Source organism: Phocoena phocoena, chromosome 7 (assembly GCF_963924675.1).
Source record: "Phocoena phocoena chromosome 7, mPhoPho1.1, whole genome shotgun sequence".
In the NCBI taxonomy this organism is placed as follows: Eukaryota; Metazoa; Chordata; class Mammalia; order Artiodactyla; family Phocoenidae; genus Phocoena; species Phocoena phocoena.
Genome location: NC_089225.1, coordinates 66213664 through 66237992, shown reverse-complemented (window position 1 = coordinate 66237992; position 24329 = coordinate 66213664). Strand labels below are relative to the sequence as shown.

Below are 24329 nucleotides of genomic sequence, written 5' to 3'. Positions count from 1 at the left end.
TAGGTACTTATAACTTAAGCCACATAAAACACTTGTCAATATTTGGTTTCAATACAAAATATATAAAATTCTCAGTGCTTTCTGAAAGCAACTTAAACACTGATTTAATAATACTTTATGTACTATTGAAATTGACATAAAAACCAAAATAAGTTTGATATACTCCAAAGTATATAAAATATAAATCAGTTTTAATAAATAGAGTGAAATTTTACTGAAGGAGGGGGGCAGGTTTTTCATTCAGCATTTTACATATAATTTTAAATGTTATATTAATATTCAGTGCAAAGTTGAGGTTCCTATTGGTGTAGAGAATTTATCTCAATAGGATCCATTTTTCCAGGTCCTGATGCAGTGCTCAGCACATTGTAAGGTTTAAATCTGACTCAATCTCTAATGACTATTCAAATAGCATTTCAAAAGGACACAATCAGAAAACCATAAATTAACGCTGTGGGGAAAGATGTACTTCACAAGAATAGAAAGACTGCCTATCTCATGACATAATATAAATATGCAGTAATGAAAAATAGATTAAAACTACAAATAGTATACTTATTTCCAGATCTGCTATTATCACTGCACTCTATCAATAAACTTGACATGTGAGAGACAGGCTCCCATAGCGAATATGAGTTCTTGCTCTGGAGACAGATTACCTGAATTTGAATGACACTTATAAGTCAGATAAAAATCAGAATACCTTCCAAACAGGGTTGCTGTGAAGATTAAATGTGTTAATTCAAACAAATTGCTTGGAAATGTGTCTAGAACATACTATGTATAAACTGATGCTTAATTATAAAACTACAGGGGACATCAAGTGTGTGATGTTTCAAAACGTCCAAGCCAAAAAATTTTTCAGTCTTTCTTTAAAAATTATATTGTCCTTGGCTATAATAAAATTTTTCATTTCATTCAACTCTTTTCCTTATACTAATCCAGTCTCTGAATTTGTTTGATAGCACAATCCTATTAACAAAAGACTTTCAAGCTAATATACCAATACAAACATGCATTTCTACATAGTATAAAACATTATAAAAACATTTTGAAATGAGATAATCACAAACATAAAGATTATTTTTCATATTTCTACTTGTTCCCTATAAAGTATATTGCACACTTTCTAGGGTGCATGCACCCCACTTTAGAGACCACTGTATCAGACAGTTCTAGAAGCAAAGAACCAAGTCTTTAAATTGCCTGCCATTGTATTAATAGTGCCTAGTACAGAATCTGATACATAGAGGTAATCAATATGTATCACAGGAATATAGAAATAAATGAATACATGTACCTCAGAGCAGATAAATAGTCTTTCAGGCATCACACATAATTATCTAGAAACTAAGTCTTAGTTAATTAGACAGAATAATTAGACAGGAACTTGGTCTTCAAATCCTAAATCCAATTCTCTTTGACTTATGTCAACTTGTCCATCTAGAAATATAGATGAAAGATATACAATTTATGCAAATATATGGACAATGTAATTATTAATGTAAATGCTGATAATGGAAAATAATGTGTCACTGAGATTAATATATAAATTTATAAGGTATTTTACCAGAAAATTGTCAGCATTCTAAATTTTGATCCTAAGTACCTAAATATTTAAAAAAATTATCCGATAGTGTTAAAAATAGAAAGAAAAATATTTAATCTGGAAAGTAGCTTTTCTAAATGATTCTAAATAAAATTAGACATGGAAAAAAATGTCTGGGGAAATAGAACAAAACTTCAAGAGTATTTTATATGTGTATGTATGATATTTACTTTCCAATTTTTCTAAAATTTCAAAATTGACAGAAATTAATAGCAGTGTGTATTTGTCTGTTCCTTCTGTCTATGTCATTATCTATTATCTACCTACTTATATGCCAATCATCTATTCATTGTTCTTGATAACTAGAAATTAAATTTATAGAAAAATTAAATCCATTAAAATCCAAATACTCAATTGTGAAATCAATGACAACTATCGTCTTTTTAAATATTTACTATAATTAAAAATAATAGTCTACCCTTTTCCTTGGATTCTGAAATTATAAAAATATCTGTAGGGTGTTCATGTTTGTAGCTAACGAAATTGATCAAGTAATTAGGACACTTTTTTTTTTTTTTTTTTTTTTTTTTGCGGTACACGGGCCTCTCACTGTTGTGGCCTCTCCCGTTGCAGAGCACAGGCTCCAGACGCGCAGGCTCAGCGGCCATGGCTCACGGGCCCAGCCGCTCCGCGGCATGTGGGATCTTCCCGGACCGGGGCACGAACCCGCATCCCCTGCATCGGCAGGCGGACTCTCAACCACTGCACCACCAGGGAAGCCCCTATGACACTTTTTATCTTACCAATAATTACAACTCCTCTCTGCAGAATGTCTATTATATCTCTTATTTTATTTACTATTTGTTGTCTTCCATTTGAAATTCTGTTTTCCTATCTCTCCACTTAAGATGTTGTCATCCTCTCCTTGAGGATGACTTTCAACTGGCTCAAGCAAGGAGAATAGGTGTGATTCCACACCCTGATGACTAAGCAACTACTAGAGAAGAAAGGGAAAATCCTCAGATCGTGTTACTACCCTGCTTAATTCATATTTGACGAATAAATACATGAGTGCATTTGCAAATTTTTAATGAGAGATAATTGTTCAAATAAAAATCAAATCACTTAGCTTCCTATCTACTGGTAAAACACAACCTTATTTTCATAGATAGTCTTCCTTCCAGTGAAAATCATAGCTTGTCCCTTTCTCTTTTTTTGTGAATCAATTTGCAAAACTAGCAATTTTTTAACAGAAAATAAAGCAATGTATTTTCCTTTATATTTGTAGAGATCTCTGTCACACAGTTTGTCCCTCTGAATTTGTATTAAAGTTAATGAATTCTAAATTCATTGTGTACAATATTTGGCATGCAAGATAGATATCAGGGTTTATAGACAATAGCTCAACAAATTATGATTAAATGTGATTATTCTGTTCTTCAAATGTTTCTATACAAACTGTCTTTAATAGTTTGTATTTTTAATTTAGCAGAGTTAGTATTCACTACTGATTCTCCAACAAACCTATATAATTATGTGATATAAAATTAAAATTTATAATATAAAAGCTACAATATATGCTCCCCTGGGAATACTTGTATACTTACTTTTGGAAATGTATATTTGATTTCTAATTTGAGATATCTTTGTTATTATGTATAGATTTAATCATAAACAGTTTTAAAGGTAGAATGTAGAATATGTATTTTGCAAATAATATATAAAATTGGCATTGTATACTTAACTGACCTTTCAGTTATAGTATTCTTTGTAAAACAGAAGTGCTTATAGCATTACTGTTATAAAAGTTTATATAAATAGCTACCACTTATTGTGGCTGTGACTGTAACACAACTTAAGACAAAATTAGGCTGAACCACTCATAAGCTTTTATAATCTCTGGCAAGATCCATAGATTCTCTTCAACTTTTCATAAGTAAAATGGAGGTAATAATGGTACCTGCCTGATTAAAAATCATATGCTTTTTATATTACAAATACATATTTATATAAAAATGAACTTAAAAGAAATGTGATGTAGGGATATGCTATTATCTTGTGAGTCTCCACTCTAAGGATACTACTTATTATCAGTTTTACTTCTAGCCATACAGTTTTTGTTTCTAGCTTCTGTTTTGTAATGAACTAGGTTGACTTGCTTTATTCTCTATATCAAAAAGTTATTATAATGTTTTCTCAGCATAAAGACATCGTTAATCTTTAAAAATGTTCCTATTCTCTTCAGATCCCAGATACCCCAGAAGAGCTTATAACAACATTTAATTTGAAAACACACACACACACACAGTTTAGTTAGTCTTGGACCAAATAGGTGAGGATTGAGTAGAAAGTTCTTTACAAATCATACCAAAGGGCCACTCAGAGGCTCCTTTCTGTTCACACATCACAGAGTACTTTTCTCATTGCCCTTCCCATCCCCTGTTCCTCTCCTCTGCAGCATGCCAGCAATTAAGGGAAAATAAATTTAGAAGCACCAGCATTTCACCAAAAAATATATTAAAAGGCTTCAGATCCTTTCATTTTCTTGTACTCTCCCTGAAAATAATCTTCTGAGAAAGATGGGAAGATAACCTACACATTATGAACTGCCTAAAGCTGAAAGCCAACCCTCTACAAATGTGTGCTGCAAAGCCCAGCAATTAGAAAATTTACAGCTTCTCTTATCTTATTCCTATACATGAAAAACCCAATAATACAGGCTGGAAAACGATGGTGCTCTTTCAGCTATAAATGACTTGCAAATAATTTATTATCTGCTTTAGTTTGAAAACTTTTATTACTCTTAATAGTTAGTAAAGAGAAGATTGCAAACACTAGGAATGAAAAAAATTGGGGGTAGAAATTGCAAAGTGAATTGAAAGTATAAAAAAATCTTAAGCCCTGAATTTTACTAAAACCATATCTTTTACTAAATAATCTCTTTTCTTCTGCCTTTGTGCGCTATATAATATATATAAAAACAAAAACATACCATCTGATACTTAAATTATTTAATCTAATTAACTAGCTTCTGTTCAGTTACCTATGAGAAGAAAAAGGAACATGAAATTGTCTTCATTGAACACAATTTATAAGCAAACAAATGGACAATAATGCAAATTAAAACAATTAGAGAGATGAAAGAAAAAAGCATTATTGAGAATAAAACCATGATATTTGGGGGAAATAGTTAAGAATTTATATATAGATTTCCTAATTCTGAATCTCTATAACTGGGCATAGTCATATATTTACTCTAGGATATGAGAATGAGGTGTTCATTATTTCTGTGCTAAACGAAATGGAATAGACATGGACATACATATGTTAAATCTCAGTGTTCGTATCCATTTAGATCTACAGTGTTCACAAGACAGCTATGAATCAAAAACAACACAGATGGCCTTGATAAGTTCTAAAAACTAAGTCTTCTTATTTGTAAATGGTAATTGTAATAGTACCAAATTAAAGAGTTTCTGAAATAATTAAATGAAATATTTTATATAAGTTTTAGCACTAGACCTGAGAGAATAAGTGCTCAAAAATTGAAAACTTTCATTAAATGAGTTGATTTCTTCTTAGGATTTGAAAATATAATTTGAAAACATGTTTTAGATAAGATTAATCATAGATATTGAGATGATTTATCAAAACTATATTAAATAACTGACTCAATCACACAACAGCAATTATAAAAATTGATTCTGATGGTATCATAATCACATTACAAATAAAAATTCTAAACAATGATAAACATGGATTACAAGTATGAAATCCCATACATGTAAGCAATAACTTAAGAATACCTATGTAAAATTTAGAAATAAAATATGTAATTGAATTTGAATCTCAAAGGTAATTGAGGTATATCATCTGATTTAATAAGAATGTAATTATGATATATGATTTTATTTATAAATCCAAGCTATCAATGTTAAATCTTTGATATACTTTTCATAAAAGTACATAGTATCACCCTGCATTTCATAAAGCTATTTACCTTTACATCTTTTATTTTGTACCTGATGTTTATCTGTTTACTAGCTCAACCATTTGCTTTGCTACTCAACACAATGATTAAAAAAACAGCATACATGGAAAACTATTAAATACTATGAAATGCATTATTACCACTACTTTCTACAAGAATTAATATATTCAAAGCATGGTTGAAAAGGAAATCGGCTAAGTTAACTAAATTGTCTCATGAGGCTGAACCTAGAACTAGAATTTTTTCTGCTTATGACATAAAGTCTTACATTTTCATTCCTTCTATAGATGTTGTACTCTATTAAATTTTAAGATTACATCCGTTAATTATTTTCCAACTAAACTTTTATTCTAATTTCATTTTCCTTTACAATGAAACAAATGCATTTTTGCTAGCTTTCCAGAGGATCTATTTGAGGGCAGGGGTGGGATGAGGCGGACTGTTGGCAGAGAACCTAAGAAAGGATGAGAACAGGGCCTCATCTCTCATACTAAGTATGAATGTGTGACATCCGAACATCCTTCTGGAACAAGACCATTGATACCAAGCCAGATGCAGTTTACCTTAGAACAGTGAGAGTCATCTGGTGGCTCTTAGGAAAGCTAGATTCCTGGACCTAACCATTGATATTAAGATTTAGTAGCTATGAAGTGAAGTCCAGGATTTTGTTATTTTCTAAATCTTCAGGTGATAATTATGATCATCTAGTTTGGTATCTGTATGCCAGAGAACTTCAGTTTTCCTACATAGGATAAACTAGGCAATCCACTCATAGGCCATATATAGATGCTAAATTGTATGATCAATCCTCTGGACTATTTTTCTTTGGAATCCCTAAAGCACCTATACTCCCTATTATTCATTTGGCATCTCTCATGTTCTGTCTGAGAAGCACAAGTCCATGTATTGGCTTTGAAAAGGAGGAAGGACAAGTCTTCTTTAAGTATCAGTAATGGAAAAAATAATAACTTTAATTATGTGCCAGTCACTGAAGTAGAGAACTCCCTTATATTATTTTATGCTTGGAGCAATCCTGTTCACATGTACCCATTCCAAAGCATTTCAGCAGAAATTATGTATAATTTATGTAATATGTTTAAAATAACACTTGGTGTATAGCAGGAACTAAATGAATTACAATTTTTGTTATCTGTAGATATAGATATAGAAACAGAACATGGGAGGTTAAATAACTGGCCCAGGTTACAAAGCCAGAATTTAAACCTAGGTCTCTCTAGTTCCAGAGGCTGACCCCTTCCATAAAAAAGAAGGAGAATGATGGGAAGCAAAGGAGAGAGTGAAACACTGTCAAAATTATCTAGATGTAAAACCCAGCAAAACGTTTCACATCCTTGGGAAAAAAAAAACTGCAGTTCTACAGTTGTCCTAATTCTAGTCAGGCTTCTCAGCTAAAAATAACCAAAATTAACTCATTAAATGAAGCATAAAATACATTTATTGGAAGAGTATTAGGTAGCTGACAGATTCAAAGGTGACCCTGTTGAATGAGGCTTGTCGAGGAACCAAAACTGGCAATGCTTGGGCAAAATTCTGCCACTAAAATAGTCAACTTGGAACAATGCAGCTGGCTCTTCAGCCCCAGGAACTTTTTACTGACAAGACTTGGCTGGTATGTGGCCAGTGGAAACTCACTGTGGCTCCCTTCACCTCTTCACTGTACTGCAGCTGCCTCAAGCCATCTCCAATTGACCCTGTGCCTTTGCATCCTCCTGCCTCTGAATATCCCTTCTTCCACGATGTGGCTAAACTCAAACTGCCAAAAGGTGGGGAGAAAGAATAACTACATTTCTTTTATCACTGCGTATAATAGGACTTAGGGTTGTTGAAAAAAGAGCAAAGTAGCACATTAAGCACATCATCCGTAGATACCATTCTCATAAGAATCAACAAATTCTAAAGGAATGTAGGTTTTAAGACAGGATAGACAACGGGGAATCAATTCAGGCAGATTCCTGTCACTCTGGAGGTTTCTGTATTTAGCAGAATGCCCATATAGATTACCATCCAAAGCAGAATAACTCTAAGAGTTAAAGGCGGTACCATGCCAGGACAACAACCTAAACTGGGATTATCCCAGGCAAACCCGAATGTACCATCATCTAATTATTTAAATTGATACACATTCTTATATTAGCTTATATTCTTCTTTACTGATCAAGAAGAACTAATGATCTTTCTTCCCCTCTCTTCCTTCCTTCCTTTTTCCTTTCTTTCTCCCTCTCTCTCTCTCTCTCTCTCTCTCTCTCTCCTCTATTTATTTTTAATTCCTAGGATTGTGGCCATACAGTGGAACTTTGACCACTGAGTTGCTTCAGATTTCTCAAAATCTTACCAGTATTATTTTCAGATCTCTGATATTATATTCAGTGGCTGAGATAGGGGGAAGAGGAGTTCTTAATTGCTTTTCAAATAAATAATTGTTTTGCTCTCTGGACATGGCCAGAACTACTAGTAGAATTCTATGTACTTCCTGAGAAACAAACATGCAGACAGGCTGAAACTGGAAAAACAATATGCTCTCTGATTTTCTAGACTACAGTGGGGGTGTAGCAAGATAGTAGTTAGAGAGAGAGAAAGAGGAAGAGAAGGAAGGGGGGGAGGCGGAGGGTGGGGTGGGACAGAGAGAGACAGACAGAGAGAGAGAGAGAGAGCATACCTGTACATAACTTTGCTGTGTGTGTACATGTCTATTTTGCCTGTGTCCAAGAATAGATATTGTACTTATTTTATGTAGGGTACTGAGAGAAAAGAGAGAAGAATTTCTCACATGACCTATAGTTTCTGTAGTTGACATAATTGTATTGGCACTTTATTAATAAGTCAAAATAGTTGGCATGTTTAATGCCTAGAAGGTGAATAATTACTCAGACTATAGCATATCTGAACTTAATTACTGATATAGTATTTTAATTACAGTAATTTAACATTATAAGTAAACAATATCTTCTGTCTCTAGTTTTTTTCTTACATCATCAAATTATGCTTACAGCTATGCTAGGCACTGTACAAAGGGGATCAATTTGTTTTGATTCATTAGTATTGTTATTATTACTATTACTACTATTTACTTCACTAACCCTTTACTGTGGAATAATATGGTAACATATTGTCTTAAATGTGGCTCTCCAGGACAGCATATGTACCATGAAACATCTGAAATTTTATTAATATTATTCTACCTAGAAAAAGCCTTGTGAGTTTTTGAATAGTAGCATGTATCATAATATCAACTCCTCTAAGTCCTGATCCATAGAAAATTGCATCTTTCATGTTGTATCAATAATTTCACAGTGATTAGTAACACAAGCAGAACAGTCTGTGTTATTTTATGTAATGTGTGCATTTTCCCTAAGAAATCTAATCCCAATTTCTATGGAGGAAATTCCATTAAATTTTAATAGAACTGGGAAATCTGAGTCTCAGATATTTTTTAACTATTCTGTAATATCTATCACATGTGGCAATCATGAAAATAAGGGTTAGATTTCACAATTTCACATATTTTTTATTTTGCGTTATAGCTATTCTTGTTTTAACAAATGGTCATCACCATCCACTTTTATTTTGCTTAATAATGTAGTCCATGAAAATGTCAATAAAATTTAATTATAAATTAACTATGACAATTATAAAATAACTATGACATAAATTGGGCATTAGGAATCATAAATCTGGGGCTTCCCTGCTAGCGCAGTGGTTGAGAGTCCGCCTGCCGATGCAGGGGACACGGGTTCATGCCCCGGTCCGGGAAGATCCCACATGCCGCGCAGCGGCTGGGCCCGTGAGCCATGGCCACTGAGCCTGCACGTCCAGAGCCTGTGCTCTGCAACCGGAGAGGCTACAACAGTGAGAGGCCCACGTACAGCAAAAAAAAAAAAAAAAAAAAAAAATCATAAATCTAGTATGTTGAAAGTACTCAGAAGAAACCAAAATATCCACTTCAAGAGTGAAAACTGATACTTTTACAGCCAAGAGTGATAATCTAGTAAGGCATGGTTACACACTAACTCTCTGCTACCTCCATATTACTATACGTATCACATGTGACTGAGGTAGAGAATGGCCAAGAATAATTACTTGGGGAAGTACACAGATAAAGTATATAGCAAATATATCACATCTATTTTGCATTTCCATATTGATTTCTTGGTCAGTAAAATTTTAAAGTGACTTTTAGTTAGTAAAACTGTGGTAACCCTATAGTTGACAAATTTATTAATGCATGATTATTTACTATAGCTGTGTATACGAGAGCAAGAGGAAATGTTATGCCGCCCCCTAGTGTAAATATTAATTTTGTAATACCAGACCTGCAGTGATCCAAGACATTGCAAGGGAATCACAGCTACTAAAATCATTCTTGAAGAGAATTAAAAGAAATTCTAAGCTTTCCTAAACAGCCAGCTTCCTAGAAGTACAGAGTATAGTTCCACAAACTTTATGAGACAAAAGAATGTCTTATATCTTAAGGTTTCCATAAGATTTTCATTTCTTTATCTACTGTAATAACTAGGGCCCAATCCCTCCTCTAAGGGAGGAGATTTTATGAATCTTGGGTAGAGATAAATATGTAAGGAGTGCCATGGGTAAACAGGAAAACAAAAAGGAAACGTTGATATTGCTCAACACTAAAAGTGTCCAAATTATGTAAACTTATACATATTGAATAGATGAGATTCTAGATATGAATGTTCCAGTATAAAATATTGTCAATAGCTACCCTTATTTATTGGGAGTTTATTAGGGTCAAACCTTGTGCAAATTACTTTACTTGCACATCTCACTTGATGTGCAAAACTGTTTTCTAGGTAGGTATTATGTATCACCTCCATTTAAGGATAATATAACTGATAGAAAGGTGAACTTGACCAAGGTCATAAAGCTAGTGACCAGTTGTGGTAGACTTCTCTTGTCTGATCAGTTACCTCTTTCTCTTACTAACATAACACTGATTTTATTGAGCTTAGCAACGTGCCTGGCTTAATTAATCATGTTCCCATTCTTCCCTGCACTTAGGAGTGGTCCTATGACACAACTCCAGCAGAAGAGTTATAAGCAACACTGTTGAGTGGGATTTCTTAAAAAAAAAAAAAAAAAAAAAAAAAGACCATTCAACTTTTTGTCCTTCCTCTTTACTCATTTTTTCTAGCTTAGAATGTAGATGTGATGGCTGGAGCACTAACCACCTTACAACTGTAGGAAAAATAAAATCAGAGTCTTTAGTCTTGACCTTACCGAGCCACTTAATGTCAAAAAATATCTAGTTGCATATTTCTGTTACACTAAAAATTTGATATAAAATATTATATAGGTACAGAGTTGATATTTGGGATCCTGGTTACAAAAAGTTTTACTCACTATTGATACAGAGGTCTGTTTAGGATTTGGGCTCAGGTCCATCTGGTTATAAAGTGCGCTTTCAACCACTGTGTAAGTATGACAGTAAATATTTTGATAAAGGCATGCTAAACTGGATGCAAGAACACAATCTTGGAGTGAAAGTAGTTATTCTCTTCCCTACTATGAAGGAACTTTGTCTCATTTCAGCAAAGAGAGGTGATTTGCTAAATATCAGCTTTTGAAGGAAGTACCACAAAGATTACGGTATTTCCGCTGACACTTCCTTGGAAGCCACTAGACCATGTCACTTGAGACCTTTCATTAAACGAGGAGAGAATCCATATTTTATCCCATCTTTCTGTCCTTGACCACTTGTAAGTAAAATCATTTAGTTCAAACCGCTCATCATTAAATCCCTTCCTTCTTTGTAACTGGCCTCACTTCCTCCTCAGTTACTTATTGTCCAAAACTTCCCTGCCTTCCATAATCCAAAGTGTTTGGCAATTTCCTAAATTCTCTCCAAACAAAATTTGCTTGCTCCACATCAAATTCTTTAGGTGTTTCCTATCTGAAGGACACAAACAAGGCAATTTGGATGGGTTAACCTTTGAATCACTGTTAATACACTGACCTTCCCCACCTGCCCCCCCCACCCCCAGGGGCTGAATATGGGAGAAAATCTGTGCACCAAAACTAACCATGCCCCTCTGGCATGATAATTCAGCAAAGGTCAGGAGAAAGCTCTCAGGCTCACAATAGGGCTGTGCGTAATTCAGTCTCATAGGAGGCGTCTAAGATGATCCCAAGAACTCTGAGCATTCCCCCGCAAGACTCCTCCTCTCTGTCGTGGTTCACCACTCCACTGCTACCACTGCCTGCACTGGGATTATCAGAACCAGTTTTATACTACCCTGCATCCAATGTCAGTTGCCACAGGAAGTCCAGAATTCCCAAATTTTTCTTCATTTTCTGGACTTCGATCTCCATGAGATTATGTTACAACCTCTTTTATGACAAAATTCTCTATATTCCTACATGTCCTAAAACACTTGGACTGTGCCTTGAATTCAGAAATGTCCCTTATCAATGAGATCTCTATAGCTTTAGACTTTTTGTTGAAGTTTTACTTCAGCATTTTGCACCAACTGAAGTTTGTCTCTCTTGAAAAGCCTTTCCCCTGTATCTCTCTCAAGAGATGGGAGACTGTTTTATCTCCCCAGAGTCCTCATAAGAATGTGCCAGTGCAGGGCACATGTCTTCCATGCTCCACTTTGGTAATCTTCAACCATTCTCCTTCCCTCCCTCATCCCTAAGACTCCCCGGCTTTGGGTCTCATTTCCTTGAAATTCTCTGATGGTCTTGCCTCCCTTTTCTTTGCAACCATCCATGTCATAGCTGTGAGAAAGAAAAAATCAGCCCCTGGGAACTGTCAGCTACGAACTTGTCTAGATCAAAAAGTAAGGTATGGGGCTTCCCTGGTGGCGCAGTGGGTAAGAATCCGCCTGCTGCAGGGGACACGGGTTCGAGCCCTGGTCCAGAAAGATCCCACATGTCACAGAGCAACGAAGCCTCTGCCCCACAACTACTGAAGCCCACACGCCTAGAACCCATGAGCCACAAGTACTGAGCCCGTGTGCCACAACTACTGAAGCCTGAGAGCCTAGAGCCCGTGCTACGCAACAAGAGAAGCCACCGCAATGAGAAGCCCACACACCGCAACGGAGAGTACTCCCTGCTCACCGCAACTAGAGAAAGCCCATGTACAGCAATGAAGACCCAATGTAGCCAGAAATAAAATAAATAGGAAAAAAAAGTAAGGTATGGTTCTGTTATCAAAGATAAACAGTTTCACAGTCCCCTAACATCGGACAAGGTCATTGATGAGCATGAAGGAAGCAGGAAAAAACAAGACCACTTCACAGTCATGTTTGGGGACCGACAAAAACAAACCTACTGTTTTTGTTATGAAACATCCCCATCTGCCAGCCAACATGAGCAAAAGCTGCTTCTCTACCAACTACAGCTTTGCCCCCACTCCGTTCCTCTTGCCTCCTAGAGAAAGAGCACTAAAATAACCAATTGTAGAATGGCCCTCCTTTCTCACAGGATAATCCAGAATAAAACAATGTTTCAATAAACTCCACAAAATCACCTTACACAATCCCAAAACCTATAAAACTCTCCCTTATTTCCTCTTCATGAGATGCATCAAGGTGTGCAGTTTATCTTGTTCCAACAAGTACGAACAGGTCCAACTTGGTTCAACTAGAGCTCTGTTCCTGGTGGTTTCTGGCTGGTGGTTACTGACACCATTCTGTGCATTTTTCATGAAAACATTTTTGTTTTGTAAAATTTAAGTCCTTAATTTTACATAGCCACCCATTAAAGCCAACTTTCTTAAATTTGGGTTACCAAATTGTACACTTTTGATATTAAGTTTAAAAATATTTTCTCTCATTTAAAGATAGCCTGATTTTCTTCAAGTACAATAAATGCATGTATGATTAGCTATTGGAGCTGAACAGAAAAGAATAACTATATTTTACAGTTTTATAAAAGTTTTTTGGGGAGGATCCAGGGAGATTGATTGAGAGATACATAGTAATCCAGGCAAATATTTAAAATAAAGTTATTATACATTCCTTTATAAAACAACAAAAACATTCCACATTAAGGTTTATAAATTTTAACCCTAAATAGTTTAACAATGTCAATTTCACCTATTTCCAATTAAATCCAATTGGAATTAGATATGATTTATATTTCAAATATTGAGTTTTCTTATTGTAAAAGAGATGTAATAACATCCTCAGTGTACTGTTTGGGGTCTAGATCAACAGAACCAACAGGAGAGATGGAGAGAGAATTGGGGTGGTGGTGGGGGAGGCAGGTGGAATACATGGAGAGGAAGGGAGAGAGGGAGGAAAAGAGAGTTTTAAGGAATTGGGGATTGACTCTGATTGTGGGTTTGTGGGGCTTCTGTAGGACAGGTCAGTAGGCTAGAAACTCAGGACAGGGTTTGATGCTACAGTCATGAGGCAGAATTTCTTCTTCACCAAGAAATCTGTTTTTGCTCTTACAGTCTTTCAACTGATGGCATGAGATCCATCCACATTATAGACAGTAATCTCCTTTACTTGAGGTCAACTGATTACAGACATTAACTATATCTACAAAATACCTTCAGAGCACCTAGATTAGTGTTTGTTTAAATAACTGGGTACTATTCTGGTTGACACATAAAACCAGTCATCACATTCAGCATAGCTCATTTTTCTAAAGCTATGCAAGTTAAAAGTGTTTTCTTATAATTTGAATATGGCACTGCCATCATAAACATTTAATACGTTAAATGTACTTACATTTAGAAAAGTACATAACTTTCTTCTAATGGTGCCAAACCATTATGAAAGAGTCCAGAGTACTACATCAGGTAATGGACTTTGTCATTTTGACAACTAGGATCGAGTTTTAATTATTTACTACCCCACTTTATATTATACTGTGCTAGGAAGTGTACTGTAATACATTTATAAAATTAATGAAACCTTGCTAGTTGAAAACAACATCATAATATTGTATATATGTTAATAATTTTCTCAGAGGCAAAGGATAATCTGATGAGATAAAACAGATCAAATGGTTTCAGGCTAAGATTTTTAGAAGATAGAATTAATAAAATTATTAATATTGTAGTTTGCAATATAAAAAAGTGAAAAATAAATATAAAAACTTCTTTATGAATTTTGGCTGCAGTATACCACAGATTAAAACTGCTATTCTTTTCTCTCTGGAAGGATTACTCAAACTCCTAATTACAACAATTGCCTACAACAGTAATATCTCAGTTAAACAGGATCGCTGAGAAAATTATTTCAACACTGTATTATGATTACATTTATTAAAAAGTATGATTTCCCCTATGTATAATACTTCCAAAAAACTATTTTCTAAGTATGTTACATGAACTAAACATGTTTACCAAAAGTATAAAGACTAAAATTACATTCAAAATTAATTTTTAAAAAGACCAAAAACAACAAGAAATTACTAAAAACACCTGTGGTCTCAGCGAAAGTCTGCAATTTTAAAATGCAAAAATGCATCATCCTCAAATCCACGTTTCTATATTATAATTATTATGATAGGTCATAATATACTAGATATATGATCTGGAAAATACCGTTAAGCAGTTCAACCAATACATAATAAACAGTATAGAAACATACAAATATGCAGAAAACTTTTTGGAAGACTACTGTCTATCTAAAAGTTGGTACCATGAAGGGTAGAATGACGAAAATGTTTCTGTCTCCCCGTATGTAAAATTTGGTTCTCGGACTAAACAAGAAGTGGAAAATTCAAGTGCCTTCATTGGTCAGGAAGGTATTATAAATAAGTGAAAACTTATATAACAGTAAAAAATAGTAAAGACAGTAGCAAACTGTGAAGTGTATTCCCCTTTGAATGGCATTGAAGCCCAAATACTTTAAAACACAGTGCACACTGAACAAACTACTTCTGCAACCTGAATTTGGTCCTGAATACAAATACAACTATATGAAACCTTTGGATTAGTGTTCTCCAACGCTCTTGTTGATCTGTATTTTCAGCAAAAACGTAATCGCAGTCATCAATAAACTAGAAAATATTGGTGCATAGTTGAAAAGGAAAGACAAGATAGTATGTCACTATTTGACTTTCAACTATCAAAAATAACCTAAATAATATTTGATAAACTTAAAAAGATATGTTAGAATCACGGATGTTACTTGACAATATTTGCCTTAAAATACTGCTTACATTTTTGAGTAGGTCATACTATCAGTATTTCAATCTTATTTTCCTTACTCCAATAATGTGTTCTGAAAACACACGTGTTGTAGTTTTGCTAGAATAAAAAACAAGTATAGCAAAGAATATATGTCACATTAAGTTCAGGAAAGTGAGACACAAGATGGTCTTTAATACTGAATGTATACTAATGTAAAAGAAACTTGGAAAAATATATAACTAATTACATGACCAAATTTTTAAAGTGGGGAAATTTAGCCATATATTATTCACCCTAACCCACCCTCACCCCTGACCTGTCTTGAGGATATTAATCTAACAATGAGAACATTTCAGCAGCACTAATTCAACAACTTGTTTCTTTAGTCTTATGCACAACCCTAAATGTGCCACATAAATGGGTTTCAGTGAGTGGAGAAACCTTTTAAAGTATATACTGTAGGAGATAAAGAAATGTGTAAGGGAATGACATGAAAAATACTGTTATATTAGATAATGAAAATTAGAACAAAAGTCCATATAGTATATTTCAAAGACCTACCTAATTTTAGTGAGTTCCTGTATACACAAAGGAAAAAACCCATAATTTTTTCATACTTTCAATATGAATACATATGAAAATATCTTGAGTGACAAGAAACCTGCAAACTTGTCAAAATATGTGAATATTTTTTCAACATATTCAAAATGAATGGCGCATCCATGAACACATCTTAACATAATATTCAGTGCATAATACTTAGCACAAAGCCTGTGGTGCCTAGAATAGTGCTTTGCAATTAAAGCATCTCAATAAATCTGAATGAACTAAATAACAAATATGTTGATAACTGATTAATAAATCAATACATCTTTTCTTGCCAAACCTGGTACTTAATATTTTGGAAATGGAGGACAGCCTTCAGGAACAGGGCTTAGGCAAGACAAAAATTATTGATGTTTGCCTATTGGAGGATAAGAAATAAAATAAATTTGAATTCAAATTATTCTGTGAGTCTGACCCTATTTCTCCACAACTAAAGCCAAGTGGAAAAGTAGAGTGTCTTCAAACAATAGATGACACCAATACCATCTCTTTATCAGTATCCATATTATCATACCAATTTCTATGGATTCCCTAATTTAGTATATAAATTATAAAAGAAATATGTCTAGAGTCAGGAAATCTGCATTATAATATTGACTTACTGCCTGACCTCAAATCAGACCTCCTTCTTTCTGAATTTCATAGTCTTTAAACAGACATAATACTCCTGTGAAATATAAAAATGCTGACCAACTAACAGAAGTAATAAACAAATTAGTAATGATTTCCAAAGTTCCACAAACTCCAAATTCCATATAAAAAGTGATTAAATATATATTTAAATTCTGCATTAAAGTATATATATTTTAATATTTTGTATTAAAACTTTAAAAATATATAATTAGGACAAAAAAACTTTTGTGGATCAACTGCAAAACATAAATATAACAAAATGTCTTTAATAAACAGATGCATACACAATGGTGGTTTGGGATAATCAAAAGAAAAACAATAAGAATACATGGATTGTAAACTTTATTCATTGTCATTAAACCACGTAACTTATTCAGACATATTCTGGAGCACTAATAAAATATTAGCTTATTTCTTATTCCATGGAATTAAAGCTATATCACACATATGATGCTATTTATAACAGAAATCATTACAAGTAGAGTGAACTTTCTCTTTGATGGTAAGACCTTGCAAAATGGAGATTTGCGTATTTTCAGTTAAAATTGTGAAAAGGAATATATTTAAAAGCCCAAGAATAGGATCAAGATTATCAATAGGCTTAATCTTTAAGTATGCTTAAAATTTTATTGTGTGAGAGACATAATATGATCTATGGAAAGGTCTGTACATTTTGATAATATCCTCAGTATGAGTAGCAGGATTACATTCTGGATTTAGGACTAAAGCAATTAACCAAGGTCAGTAAACAATGAGTTTTACTCTGTAAGTAAATTTTTTCTATAGGTAACTTCTAATTCTTGAAAGAACACTGTATTAACAGTTATAGCCTATCTTAAATCAGTTCAAAAATTTTAAAGCCTAGAAAATAATGTTTTAAAAATATGAATTTAAAAAATGTTCAGAATATCCATTAGTTATCTAGTGGTTGAAAACTAATTGGAATTTCTTTGGAAAAATCCCTCAATGGATTTTATGTTTTAAGTTGTGCTTTCCCGAAATAAGAAAAAAAAAACAAAAAAAACACTCATTAAAATTTTTTTAACTTAATACACATTTCAAAATGCAAAAATGTGATGATGTCTTCAAAGGCAAAGTTCACAATATGTCAAAATCAAATAGACAAGAAAGTAAAAAAGATCTCATAATTACTACTCTATAAAAATGGGATTAAAAACATGACAACCATAAATCCTTACTTGAAAATATTCAAATTGTGGAATATATATATTTTTAAGATAATATTTGTGTTTCTTATTAAGGTTGCTATTTCTGAGAAGTTTCAGGTTCAGTTTTCTGTTTTCAGCTTATAGTAAGTTTTAGCTTATAATAAATCTTCACAGCATCCTACTTGCTGTAAAAAATACATTTTTAGATAAGTATAGAAAATTATTTAATTAAAAAATTCATTTATGAATATAGTTAGAATCTCTTCTGTTATAGACAGGTATAAATCTCATTCTCTTCAATAACAAAATCATCAAAAGACATAGAAAAGCCACACATGACATATATTACTTTTTAAAGTAATAGTTTCAAATATAGTGGAACCATATATGAAAAATCTACATCATTTCAGTCGGTGTAAATCTCTTGCACAGGAAACACTAACTTGGGCAGTTTGTAAACACAATCTTGAAGGATTAGCTATGAAGTCCCTATAAGTCCTTTTACCATAAATCAAATAGGATAGGAACTATTTCTAAGCCTTTTTATCCCAGTTTGTTGCTTCTGACATTTGCATATATTTAGATTTATTCATCTCATTTAGGTAGCTGCTCTTTAACACCTATTTTAATTTGAAGATTAAACTGGCAGATCTACAGTTTAACCTACCTTTTGTCAATATGAGTGATAAAGAACTAGTCAACTTCAAACCGACAACAAACATCAGCTTAAGCAAGTTCAATCATTTATGGAAGCCCAAGGTTGACTTAAGAACCAAGATTACCAGAATTTTAACAAGTTGAGGTTTGGCAAATAAATGTTTTTTTCTATGAACTTTATTCTGTGGCTTTATTACCTACACCATTATTATAACTATGGGGATGAGATCTTGTTCAGTCAATAAGTTTGCCTTTTCTCATAAGTGAAACTTGATTTAAAAAACAAACCAGTGCACACTTTTTTCAAAATGAAGTGCTTCCCCTCCCCCAAATTACCTTCACATATAGTTGACTTCTCTAAGTCTAGCCAGAACACTTTCCATAATTACCTTAGCCTGTGCCTATTGCTCTGTATAGTACTCCACTAAGGAAGACCACAGAAGAGTATTTTCTTTGATCAACAACAACAGTAAACAATCTTATCCAGGACAATAATAAAAGCGATAAATTAACCCTACTTCTTTGAATATTAAATGAGCTGAGAGGAAGATGTCCAAGAGATTCAAGGGAAAAAAGAAAATAATCAAATGAATCACATCAATGTCAGAATTCACCTAAAACTTCAGAAGAGAACTTTTCATTCTTGGAAGACAGATGCACAGCACATTTAGAAAAAAATTTATGTAGAATCATATTTTAAGATATATAAAGAAAATAGATGAAGAATACTGTATTTACTTTTGGACTAATTGACTCTGTCCTTAAACTTCTACTCTACCTATTCAGAGCTCAGTAATCACTTTGTTAAAAGGGGGGCACGGGGTGCTGCTTGCTAATAGACCCAGACTTTAGTGATGCATACATTTGCATATTACCACCTTACTTGGCTCTACTCTGTTTGCAGTACTTAGCCTAATGAGCCTTCTCTCTACTTCCCTTTTTCGTTATTGGGTGTATAGTTCTCAGGAGATACCAAGACTTGGGAGTCAGTTCTGCAGGGAGGTTTTGTAGCTAAGAGGGTATATGAAAGAAAAAGTAAGGGCCATCACCCTGTACTATCTCAATGCTCAGCACATCTTTCACCAGTCAGGAGTCCTTTTCCTACTAGAATGCTGAAAGAGAAGCTCGGTGGTCCAGTGAGAACCTCCCAGGACTGCACGGGCTCTGTCTGTCTAGCACGTTTTTCCTTGTGGCTCTGACTGTGTCAGAGTGCTCACCCGTCACACTTATCTCCAACCTCTGAGTGAATAACTTAAAGCTGACGGCATGGGGTTCTGAAGTCACTCAGTTAAGCTTTGTACTGACAACTTCTCACTAGAGAAGTTTGCTGCCAGTCCTTCCTGAGACAGCTGAAACACAAACTCCTTCTGAGACCATCACTCAGTCCCGCCACTTGCCCCGCACCACCAGTCACATGGCCCCCGCCTCCACGAGAGGCACCCACATCCTCATTACCTTCAGCTTCCTAAAGCGACAGAGGCTATAGGGTCACTTGGGGTTGGGGTTATTTTCTTTTCTTTCTTAAGAAGAGATCCTGTTGACATAATTTGTTTCGAATAAAGAGAAACCGTGGTAATCTTCACCAGGACGGAGTGAGTTGGAGGGTCCCGAGCGTTGGGAAAGTGTCAACCAAAGCCATGGATCTCAGCTTCCCTGAGATTCCTACCTTTTTCTACACCAAATTCTCACCCCACGCTCACAAGACAAATAAATGAATATATTATAAACCAAATTGAATTGTGACACCCCCAAAACCCTCACAATAACCTCAATCCTCCAAATGTCCTCTTAAACAGGAGACAGAGAGACAGAGAGAGAGAGGAAAACAGAAGCGATTACCAGAGTTTTGTTCCCGTTCTTGCTGAGAGGGCCCCGGAAAACTCCCTTTATGTTGCGAAAGTGTCCGTTGCTGAGATGCGTGGAGCTGATGACAATGTAGTAACACTCCATGGAGCAGCCGCCGCCTCCTCCACCGCAGCCGCCGCTTCCAGGCACCCCGCGCCAGCAGCCGCAGCGCGCCGGGGCCCGGGGAGGTTGGGCTAGGGACCCGCCGCCAGGGCGAACCGCCGCCTCTCTCGCACGCCCGCCGGAGACGGGATCACTACGCGCCTCTGCCGTGCGCGCCGAGGTTCCTCCGCCTCCGCATGCTGGCCGCGCTGTCCGTCTCAGCTGTGTTTCTCTCCTAATGCGCCTTAGGGCGATTCGCCCCGCGGGAGGATCCCGGGCTGGGAGGGGCCGGCCAGGCAGCCAGGAGCGGAGCGCGAGTCAATGCCGGCTGCGCGGCCGAGCGGAGCCGGGCAGCGGGAGCCGCCCGAGCGGCAGCGGCGGTGGCGGCGGCGGCGGCAGCAGCATCCCCCGCTCTCGGTGCCAGCACTCGGAGTTGCTGCTGCTGGCAGGCATGAGTGTTATTATATTGAGCGGCGTTGCCGGTCCATTGCACTGAGCCAATGGCAGGGAGCCACTGGGCTGATACTGAGAGCTGTCAGAGGAGTACATCTGTCACCCGCGGCCTCCCTCCGCCCTCCCCCGCCGCCGCCGGGACCCACGGCAGCGCCGGTCTGGGCGCGAGTGGGAGCGCGCGGCGAACGGGACGCCCCCCAGCGCAGCGCCGCGGCGGCAGAGGGCCAGGGACTCGAAGGCCACCGCGGGCGGGCGACAGAGCGGCCCGAGACCGAGAAGTGGGAGACTCCTGTAAGGTGGGGGCGGAGGGGAAAATGTAGAGACACGGAGATTTCTTGCCTAGCAGTCAGGGAAGGAGGAGGGGACGATGGGGGGGGGGGCGGTAAATAAATTAATAATTCAGCACGAAAAGCCAACCGCTTGCAACTGCCGCGTATCCAGGCAGGTGCCAGCTGCTTCTCTGTTGAGATAGTTACTACCCATTGCGTTTAGCTTATTTGATCTTATTTATTTTTAATGTGGTTTTAGTATGGAGGCTGGATTCTGTTCCGAATCTTAGAGGAAGAAAATGTTCCTCCACCCACCACCCATTTGTAGAGATCATAAAGGTTTGTGTTGATAGTTTGGGGGGCGGGGAGGGGTAGTTGTGGGGATACGAGTGAAATGGATAGAAAGTAAAAACAGATTCTTGGCTTATGTGTTCCTCGACCCGGAGTTCCCCTCACCCTCGTCCCCTGAGAACCTAGGTTCCTGCTAAATTGCCAAAGCTGAACGGAAAGGGATTCTTTGCCGCAAAGAAGCTGCTGCCACGAGCTTGCTTTGCGTTTCTCTACAGTTCTTTTCCCACCACAGAGAGTGGTAGCGAACAAAAGCGCTTGCCCTAGAAGCGACCTGAAAGGAAAATCTCCCGCAAAGGAATTAATGGGCTCGTTAGGAAAGTAGGGGATGGGGTCTGCTGCGTTCACTGAAGAGAAACCATCGCGCTGGGTTTTAAGGGGCCAAGGTAGCCATCGGCCTAGATGTGCCCTGCCACCCTCCCTCTCACCCAGTTGATTCTTTGTGTAAGTTAACTCCTCGGAGGTGGTAGGGTGAGAGCATCCCATCAGGTGTATATGCGACTCATTAGTCCGCTCTTAAAAAGATCGATAACAGGCAGTGGGAGGCTGGGAGATGGTGGCTTCAATGGATTTACTGAAGGCTTTATTTTCCTCTTGCCTAGAATGGCTTAATTGGTTAGAGCAGATTCCAGGCATTCTGATGCTCCTGCGTCAGAGCATACTGCACTTTGATATAAATTGTGTTGATCTTGTTTATTTGAAGGTCAAGATTTCAAGAGAGTCCATTCTGGGTGTCCCATATATATGATTTTACATAGCAGTGACTCTGCAAACCACAATATGGTCCTTAAATGAATCTGCCAGTTCAATTTCACTCTTTGAAAGAGGAAGAACAAAGAGAGAAAAAGAGTATTTATAAGAGGCAATAGTCATGTGAGTAATTTGTAAATTACAGGGGTGACAGAGGGAAGTGCTAGATTCATCTAAGGGAAACTCTCCATGTATCTTGCTTCAATTCAAACAAAGAAAAAAAGTTGGTATGGATTTATCAAAGCTCATTATGAAGTGTCAGTTATTTAGAGGTACTTGGCTAAATTTCACATATATCCACTTGGGGGAGTCTGGAAGTCTTGGGAGAAAGAGAAAGCAAGAATTTACAAAACTTCTATACTCTGTGGAACAGATCACCTAATAATTTGTTACAATTCAGTATGAACACAATCTTATTAGAAAAAAAAATTAAGTGATCTCCACCAAATACTGTGTGCAAATCAAATCCATTTTGGCTCCTTTCATTAGAGTTATTTTTAATTTATATTTTGAGACTGTAGTGATTCTCTGTACATATCACCTTGGGAACAACTCATGACCTGCATGATTTTCATTATGTCTTTTGAAGTTTTGGAAACTTGCAATTATTAGACAGGAGATAAAATCTTCATTTTTACTGAACCAAACCAAGGAATCTCCTAAGGAAATGGAAGATGGCCCATATGTGAAAGAATCAGATAATATAGATTTCTTGTGTGTATAAGTCATAATAATCTAAGCTAGGTTTTTTGCAATATTTTTCTTTCAAAATACTTCTGACAAAATGTTCAGATCTGTATCTACATCATGAAGCTCAATTTCCAGTTCAGGAAGCAGGAACCACAGTTACTTGAATTGTCCCATGGAACAGAATATCGTCTATATGGGATGCTATATTGTGTTTCTACTGGCAAAGTTGATATATAATATATACCATATATATGATATACATACATTTATATGATGATGTATATATCCTAAAAACCAACTTTAGTGAAATAATCTCTGAAAAGATTCACTTTACTGTCAGAATAGTCTACCTTTGCCACTTACAAGCTTGATGATATGACGGGGTAGCTTTTGACTGCAATATCTAAACCTGTGTATAAACGGTAGTAAACACACCATAATCTGTTGCTAATACATGAAGGATGCTGACAGTTAAAAAAGGAATGTAAATTTTTTTACATAAAATTTATCCTCATTGTTTCACTACACATGAAGTAATCTATCTCAACATTACCTAATGCTGAGTGTAATCAGCAATATTCTATACCTACACCTTGAACTTGCACAGACAAATATAAGAAGAGAATGCAGGTTCCTTTTGTTTACCCTCATTTCAATTGAGTAGCCATATCTATACTGTAACGGTCATTCAAATAAAACTACTAATCACACTATATGATATTCATTATGCCATCACCAATGAGCTCTGTTGCTAGTGGACTCTTCATTACATTACATCAACCTTAAAATTCAAGAGAAAAATAAGCCACCACCATGTGCGTTCCGGCTTCTAATTACAGCAAACAACTCCTAGGCATAATGGAATTCTTCTATTAAAATATGAAATAATTTTTTTTCATTTGATTTGCTAAATATTAAGAGAAGTGAAGTAAGAAATCAGGACTTCCCCATCATCTCGGAGAGAAATCATACCTTTCTGTGGCAATAAATTAAAATCAGTAAACAGTGACAAATTATTGTGATCTTCCCTCTTGCTGTTCCCATGTCTTTCCTTTTGTCATGATGCAAAGGAAGTAAGTACATAAGTAAGCATCTTCAAATTTCCTATTGTGTTACAATCTCTTTGATATCC

At 36.0% G+C, this 24329-nt stretch overlaps 1 protein-coding gene across 1 annotated transcript in view; it reads right to left on the bottom strand.

Moving 5' to 3' along the window:
- ZNF804A (zinc finger protein 804A) overlaps nucleotides 1-20690 on the bottom strand; it is a 316790-nt gene extending 296100 nt beyond the window's left edge. Inside the window, exon 1 of the mRNA XM_065881128.1 lies at nucleotides 20580-20690. Within this exon, the coding sequence (XP_065737200.1) occupies nucleotides 20580-20690 (111 nt within the window). The remainder of the gene's footprint in view (nucleotides 1-20579) is intronic.
- Between the last annotated feature and the right edge of the window lie 3639 nt (nucleotides 20691-24329).